The following is an 8,156-nucleotide window of genomic DNA, read 5'->3' as shown; positions in this document are numbered from 1 at the left end:
CCCCACCCCTCTCTCTCTTTACCCCCCACCCCTCTCTCTCTTTACCCCCGCCCCTCTCTCTATTTACCCCCATCCCTCTCTCTCTTTACCCCCGCCCCTCTCTCTATTCACCCCGCCCCTCTCTCTCTTTACCCCCAGCCCTCTCTCCTTTTACCCCCGGCCCTCTCTCTCTTTACCCCCGGGCCCTCTCTCTCTTAACCCCGGCCCTCTTTCTTCACCCCCGCCCCTCTCTCTTCACCCCACCTCTCTTCACCCCCCGCCCATCTCTCTCTTCACCCCTCCCCTTCTCTCTCTCCTCCCCTCCCCTTCCTCTCTCTCCTCTCTCTTCCCCTTCTCTCTCTCTCCTCCCCTCCCCTTCTCTCTCTCCTCTCTCTTCCCCTTCTCTCTCTCTCCTCCCCTCCCCTTCTCTCTCTCCTCCCTTCCCCTTCTCTCTCTCTCCTCCCCTCCCCTTCTCTCTCTCCTCCCCCTCTCTCTCTCTCTCTCTCTCTCTCTCTCTCTCCTCCCCTCCCTTTCTCTCTCTCTCTTCTCCCCTCCTATGTCTGCCTCTCTCCAAAGCCACACTGTCAGATCTGTGCTTTTACATTAAGGAGTGGATGGAACATACAGACCCACAGATGGTGGGGTAAATAGCAGTGTGTGTCAGTGCCTAGTAAAATAATTACATTAAAGCCCATCGTTTGAATGAATAATGAATGAGGATATCTCTCTCCCTCTCTCTCTAATGATGAGGGGATTCTATATGGAGAGACCTGCTGCTCTGTAGGCAGGTTGAAACCAAGGGCAAAAGTTGAGCCTGCTGGATATAAATACACACACACATTCAGACCCCCCCGACACACACCTTTATACTTCTTCAAGCTGTAAAGTGAATCTGAAACTGAGTGTCAAACTATATTGAAAGGCCCCGAGTTGCGCAGCGGTCTAAGGCACTGCATCACAGTGCTGAGGCACAGCTACAGCCTGGGGTTCGAAACCCCAGCTGTGTCACAGCCGGCCATGACTGGAAGCCCCATAGGGCGGCATACAAGTGGCCCAGCACCGTCCTAGATAGGGGAGGGTTTGGCCTGGTGGGCTTTCCTTGGCTCATACCGCTCTAGTGACTCCTAGTACTGAGCGATTAATCACATTTTTTTTCTTCTGGTAATTAAACTAATTTACCGACATCGGTTCAATTACTTGAGTTCCTTTTAGTTCCGTTTTTTTAGAGAGGAGCAAGTGGTTTCACTCTCGCAAAAATCTATCCAAAATATGCCCAATACGTTTCTATGGGTTAATTTTGGACCTAAACTTGTCTCCTGCCTTCCTGCCTTTGCAACAACAACACTCATTGTTAGGGCGGAGGACATGCGTCTCGTCGTTGTATACAGATCTCTGGATGGAGACAATGGAATAGTTTCAATGTTCTGGCAATTGTTCACATTTTTGTTTTGGAATTTCTATGAAAGCTCTATTGTCACTGTAAGGTCATATTTCATAATACATTTGATGGGACGTCAAAAAGCACGCCTAGGTGGGTCATGTTTCGGAGTTGCAGCGACGAGACACGGCTAGGTGGGTCATGTTTCGGAGTTGCAGCGACGAGACACGTCTAGGTGGGTCATGTTTCGGAAGTAGTTGCAGCGACGAGACACGTCTAGGTGGGTCATGTTTCGGAGTTGCAGCGACGAGACCCGTCTAGGTGGGTCATGTTCGGAGTTGCAGCGACGAGGACACGTCTAGGTGGGTCATGTTTCGGAGTTGCAGCGACGAGACACGGTCTAGGTGGGTCATGTTTCGGAGTTTCGCGACTGATAACGTCTAGGTGGGTTCATGTTTGGTTGCAGCGACGAGACACGTCTAGGTGGGTCATGTTTACGGAAGTGCTCTGCAGCGACGAGAACACGTCTAGGTGCGGTCATGTTTCGGACGTTTGCAGCGACGAGACACGTCTTAGGTGGGTCATTGTTTCGGAGTAGTTTTGCAAGCGACGAGGACACGTCTAGGTGGGTCATGTTTCGGAGTAGTAGGTTGCCCAGCGACGAGACCCGTCTAGGTGGGTCATGTTTCGGAGTTGGCAGCGACGAGACACGTCTCGGTGGGTTCATGTTCGGCGTTGCAGCGACGAGACACGTCTAGTTGGGTCATGTTTCGGGTAGTTGCAGCCGACGAGACACGTCTAGGTGGGTCATGTTTCGGAGTTGCAGCGACGAGACACGTCTAGGTGGGTCATGTTCGGAGTTGCAGCGACGAGACACGTCTAGGTCCGTCATGTTTCGGAGTTGCAGCGACGAGACACGTCTAGGTGGGTCATGTTTCGGAGTTGCAGCGACGAGACACGTCTAGGTGGGTCATGTTTCGGAGAGTTGCAGCGACGAGACACTAGGTGGGTCATGTTTCGGAGTTTGCAGTTGCAGCGACGAGACACGTCTAGGTGGGTCATGTTTCGGAGTTGCAGCGACGAGGACACGTCTAGGTGGGTCATGTTTCGGAGTTGCAGCGACGAGACACGTCTAGGTGGGTCATGTTTCGGAGTTGCAGCGACGAGACACGTCTAGGTGGGTCATGTTTCGGAGTTGCAGCGACGAGACACGTCTATGTGGGTCATGTTTCGGAGTTGCAGCGACGAGACACGTCTAGGTGGGTCATGTTTCGGAGTTGCAGCGACGAGACACGTCTAGGTGGGTTCGGATGTTTCGGAGTTGCAGCGACGAGACACGTCTAGGTGGGTCATGTTTCGGAGTTGCAGCGACGAGACAGTCTAGGTGGGTCATGTTTCGGAGTTGCAGCGACGAGACACGTCTAGGTGGGTCATGTTTCGGAGTTGCAGCGACGAGACACGTCTGGGGTCATGTTTCGGAGTTGCAGCGACGAGACACGTCTAGGTGGGTCATGTTTCGGAGTTGCAGCGACGACACGTCTAGGTGGGTCATGTTTCGGAGTTGCAGCGACGAGACAAGGTCGTAACTGGCAATGAGAGACAAAGTGCTAAAAGAAAAACAAAAGAAAGGCCAACACCAGGGGGGGGGGCTCAGTCTCCAGTCAAACAGATAGGAAGTCTTCTTTGAATCGATTTCCTCATTTTCCAGTGACATCACCAACTAATCGCCATTGGAAACGACACAGGAAGGGGTTTGAGGGGGGAAGTGGGGGAGGGTCTGCCGGTTTGGTATCCTGTCCCTCGATGTATGCGTGTGTGCTCCCTCCAAACTCATCGCCCAGTCACCTCTAGTTCCATGTCACCGTGGGTTGTGAAGCTTTCTGTCTTTTCTCGATTTGGATCTTTTTACATTCCTGTTTTTGACCTGGTCTTCTGGATTCTGTGGTATTGGATGATCAGATGCCCTTTCATTGGCATGCTTTGACCTTTGAACTGTAAGGGTCAGTCAGACGCACCAGGATTAGTTGTGTTGGAACACAGGAGGAGCAGTTCTGGGTTTTGATTGGTCGATGTGTTGGATTTTTGGGTCTTTCCTGGCTGCGTTGATAATACCTTGGTGATAGAGGAGACGAGGTATAGTGTGTGTGCACAAGGCAGGAGCCTGGCTGGGTTTAGTGTGAGAGATTCAGTGTGTGTGTGTGTGCATAAGGCAGGAGTCTGGCTGGGTGTTAGTGTGAGAGATTCAGTGTGTGTGTGTGCATAAGGCAGGAGCCTGGCTGGGTGTTAGTGTGAGAGATTCAGTGTGTGTGTGTGATAAGGCAGGAGTCTGGCTGGGTGTTAGTGTGAGAGATTCAGTGTGTGTGTGTGCACAAGGCAGGAGCCTGGCTGGGTGTTAGTGTGAGAGATCCAGTGTGTGTGTGTGTGTGTGTGTGTCTGTGTGTTTTTAAAGTGCTTGTCTAAGTAATCACAGTTACTCTACACTAAATCTTTGACAACTATGCAAATCCAAGATGGCGCCCACAAAGTGATGTCCACAGTTTCTCTGCATTGCATCATGCCACCAATAGACGAATGTATTCTGCAGGGCCTAATGCCACAAGCATCCAGGCCATATGGAGAGGGAGGAACTGCTGTTTCCACCATGCGACTCGGTGTACAAAGAGTTTTCGGCGATTGTTCTTATAAAATGTTTTCTTTCTCTCCCACATCAACTCTCCCCTCTCTTGCCTTCTATTATTCGGTCTCCTTCTCTTTCCCTCTTACTTTCTCTCTCTCTCTCTCTCTCTCTCTCTCTCTCTCTCTCTCACTCTCTCACTCTCACTCTCTCATCTCACTCTCTCTCTCAGACGGAGAATGGCAGCGCTCTCCACGAGGCAGCTCTTTATGGGAAGATGGATGTGGTTCGTCTGCTGCTAGACTCAGGTGGGTGTCATGAGGAGTCCATGTACCCCCCTCATACCTCTGTCCCTGTCCCTGTCTGTCTCTGTCCCTGTCTCTGTTCTTATGTCTACGTAAACCTGTCCCCTGTGTTTACCCCCCTCATACCTCTGTCTCTGTTCTTATGTCTACGTAAACCTGTCCCCTGTGTTTACCCCCTCATACCTCTGTACCTGTTCTTATGTCTACGTTAACCTGTCATCTGTGTTTAACCCCCTCATACCTCTGTACCTGTTCTTATGTCTACGTAACCTGTCCCCTGTGTTACCCCCCTCATACCTCTGTACCTGTTCTTATGTCTACGTAAACCTGTCCCCTGTGTTTAACCCCCTCATACCTCTGTACCTGTTCTTATGTCTACGTAAACCTGTCCCCTGTGTTTACCCCCTCACACCTCTGTACCTGTTCTTATGTCTACGTAAACCTGTCCCCTGTGTTTAACCCCCCTCATACCTCTGTACCTGTTCTTATGTCTACGTAAACCTGTCCCCTGTGTTTACCCCCTCATACTTCTGTTCCTGTTCTTGTGTATGTAAATCTGTCCCCTGTGTTTATCCAATGCTGCTGCTGATCTATCTACAGTATGTACACATTCTGTTCTGGAGATATCAGCAGCACCAGCGATCCATCCTGCCATAGCTTGAAAACAAGTCAAATTGTATTGGTCATTTACACATGGTTAGCAGATGTTAATGCGAGTGTAGCGAAATGCTTGTGCTTCTAGTTCCGACAGTGCAGTAAATCAATCTAAATAAGTAATCTAACAAATTCACAAAAAACTACCTTTTACACACACAGATGTTAAGGGATGAATAATAATATGTACATATTATTATATCATGTTTCATATCTTGCTGTCATGCCCCTCTCCCCTAACTGTCAGTCAGTGTTACAGTAGATTTATGGAGAGGGACAGTAGATTATATGGAGACAGAGAAGAGAGAGGGGGGGGGCAGTAGATTATGGAGACAGAGAGAGAGAGAGAGAGAGGTGGGGGGCAGTAGATTATATGGAGACAGAGAGAGAGGGGGGACAGTAGATTATATGGAGACAGAGCGAGAGAGAGAGGGGGGGCAGTAGATTATAGGAGACAGAGAGAGAGAGAGAGGGGAGGGGGACAGTAGATTATATTGGAGACAGAGAGAGAGAGGGGGGGGGCAGTAGATATATGGAGACAGAGGAGAGAGGGGGGGAGTAGATTATATGGAGACAGAGCGAGAGAGAGAGGGGAAGGCAGTAGATTATATGGAGACAGAGAGAGAGAGGGGAGGGGCGGACAGTAGATTATATGGAGACAGAGAGAGAGGAGAGAGAGGGGGGGGCAGTAGATTATATGGAGACAGAGAGAGGGGGGGGACAGTAGATTATATGGAGACAGAGAAGAGAGGGGGGGCAGTAGATTATAGGAGACAAGAGAGAGGGGGGGGGCAGTAGATTAATATGGAGACAGAGAGAGAAGGAGGGGGCAGTAGATATATGGAGACGAGAGAGGGGGGGACAGTAGATTATATGGAGACGAGAGAGAGAGGGGGGGGCAGAGATATATGGAGGCAGAGAGAGAGAGAGGGGGGGGCAGTAGATTATATGGAGACAGAGAGAGAGAGGGAGGGGGGACAGTAGATTATATGGAGACAGAGAGAGGGGGGGGACAGTAGATTATATGGAGACGAGAGAGAGGGACAGTAGTTATATGGAGACAGAGAGAGAGGGAGGGGGGGACAGTAGATTATATGGAGACAGAGAGAGAGAGGGGGGGGGGCAGTAGATTATAGGAGACAGAGAGAGGGGGGACAGTAGATTATATGGGAGACAGAGAGAGAGGGGGGACAGTAGATTATATGGAGACAGAGAGAGAGAGGGGGGCAGTATTATATGGAGACAGAAGAGAGAGAGGGGGGGCAGTAGATTATATGGAGACAGAGAGAGAGGGGGGGACAGTAGATTATATGGAGACAGAGAGAGAGGGGGAGAGTAGATTATATGGAGACAGAGAGAGGGGGGACAGTAGATTATATGGAGACAGAGAGTGACAGTAGATGAAATATATAGAGGAGAGACAGTAGATGATATGGAGAGAGATAGTGACAGTAGATGATATGGAGAGAGAGAGTGACAGTAGATGAAATATATAGAGAGAGAGAGACAGTAGATGATATGGAGAGTGACAGTAGATGATATGGAGAGTGACAGTAGATGATATGGAGAGTGACAGTAGATGATATGGAGAGTGACAGTAGATGATATGGAGAGTGACAGTAGATGATATGGAGAGTGACAGTAGATGATATGGAGAGTGACAGTAGATGATATGGAGAGTGACAGTAGATGATATGGAGAGTGACAGTAGATGATATGGAGAGAAGAGTTTTCAGATTTTATAAATCCTTTATTTTATACTCAAGTCGTAACACAAATAATGGCACACTCTGCCTTTTCAGATATTAAACAACAAATGTGTCATTCTTAAATAAATACAAATAAAAAAGCATTTCATCAACAAAAAGTAATTTCCCCAAGAACCCCTTCTAATCCCCAAGACCTGTCTCCCTCTCCAAACCACTTCTATCCCCAAGACCTGCCTCCCTCTCCAAACCACTTTAATCCCCAAGACCTGTCTCCCCTCTCCAACCACTTCTAATCCCAAGACCTGCCTCCCCTCTCCAAACCACTTCTAATCCCCAAGACCTGCCTCCCCCTCTCCAAACCACTTCTAATCCCAAGACCTGTCTCCCTCTCCAAACCACTTCTAATCCCCAAGACCTGCCTCCCCTCTCCAAACCACTTCTAATCCCCAAGACCTGCCCCCCTCTCCAAACCACTTCTTTAATTCCCCCAAGACCTGTCTCCCCTCTCCAAACCACTTCTAATCCCCAAGACCTGCCTCCCTCTCCAAACCACTTCTAATCCCCAAGACCTGCCTCCCCTCTCCAACCACTTCTAATCCCCAAGACCTGCTCCCCTCTCCAAACCACTTCTAATCCCCAAGACCTGCCTCCCCTCTCCAAACCACTTCTAATCCCCAAGACCTGTCTCCCCTCTCCAAACCACTTCTAATCCCCAAGACCTGCCTCCCCTCTCCAAACCACTTCTAATCCCCAAGACCTGCCTCCCTCTCCAAACCACTTCTAATCCCCAAGACCTGCTCCCTCTCCAAACCACTTCTAATCCCCAAGACCTGCCTCCCCTCTCCAAACCACTTCTAATCCCCAAGACCTGCCTCCCCTCTCCAAACCACTTCTAATCCCCAGACCTGCCTCCCCTCCCAAACCACTTCTAATCCCCAAGACCTGCCTCCCCTCTCCAAACCATTCTAATCCCCAAGACCTGCCTTCCCTCTCCAAACCACTTCTAATCCCCAAGACCTGCCTCCCCTCTCCAAACCACTTCTAATCCCTACCTGCTGTAATACAAGACCTGCCTCCCCTCTCCAACCACTTCTAATCCCCAGACCTGCCTCCCCTCTCCAAACCACTTCTAATCCCCAAGACCTGCCTCCGCTCTCCAACCACTTCTAATCCCCAAGACCTGCCTCCCTCTCCAACCAACTTCTAATCCCCAAGACCTGCCTCCCCTCTCCCAAACATTCTAATCCCAAGACCTGCCTCCCCTCTCCAACCACTTCTAATCCCCAAGACCTGCCTCCCCTCTCCAAAACCACTTCTAATCCCCCTACCGCTGTAATACAAGACCTGCCACCCCTCTCCAAACACTTCTAATCCCCCTACACTGCTGTAATACAAGACCTGCCTCCCCTCTCCAAACCACTTCTAATCCCCCTACCTGCTGTAATACAAGACCTGCCACCCCTCTCCAACCACTTCTAATCCCCTACCTGCCTGTAATACAAGACCTGCCTCCCCTC

General features: G+C 50.1%; 1 protein-coding gene across 1 annotated transcript in view; it reads left to right on the top strand.

Moving 5' to 3' along the window:
• Nucleotides 1-8,156, top strand: part of LOC109884983 (ankyrin repeat and sterile alpha motif domain-containing protein 1B) — a 332,614-nt gene that overhangs the window by 95,189 nt on the left and 229,269 nt on the right. The window contains 1 exon segment of the mRNA XM_031798152.1: nt 4,204-4,279. Within this exon segment, the coding sequence (XP_031654012.1) occupies nt 4,204-4,279 (76 nt within the window).

Source organism: Oncorhynchus kisutch, linkage group LG19 (assembly GCF_002021735.2).
Source record: "Oncorhynchus kisutch isolate 150728-3 linkage group LG19, Okis_V2, whole genome shotgun sequence".
Classification (NCBI taxonomy): Eukaryota; Metazoa; Chordata; class Actinopteri; order Salmoniformes; family Salmonidae; genus Oncorhynchus; species Oncorhynchus kisutch.
This window is presented reverse-complemented; position numbering and strand designations above follow the sequence as displayed.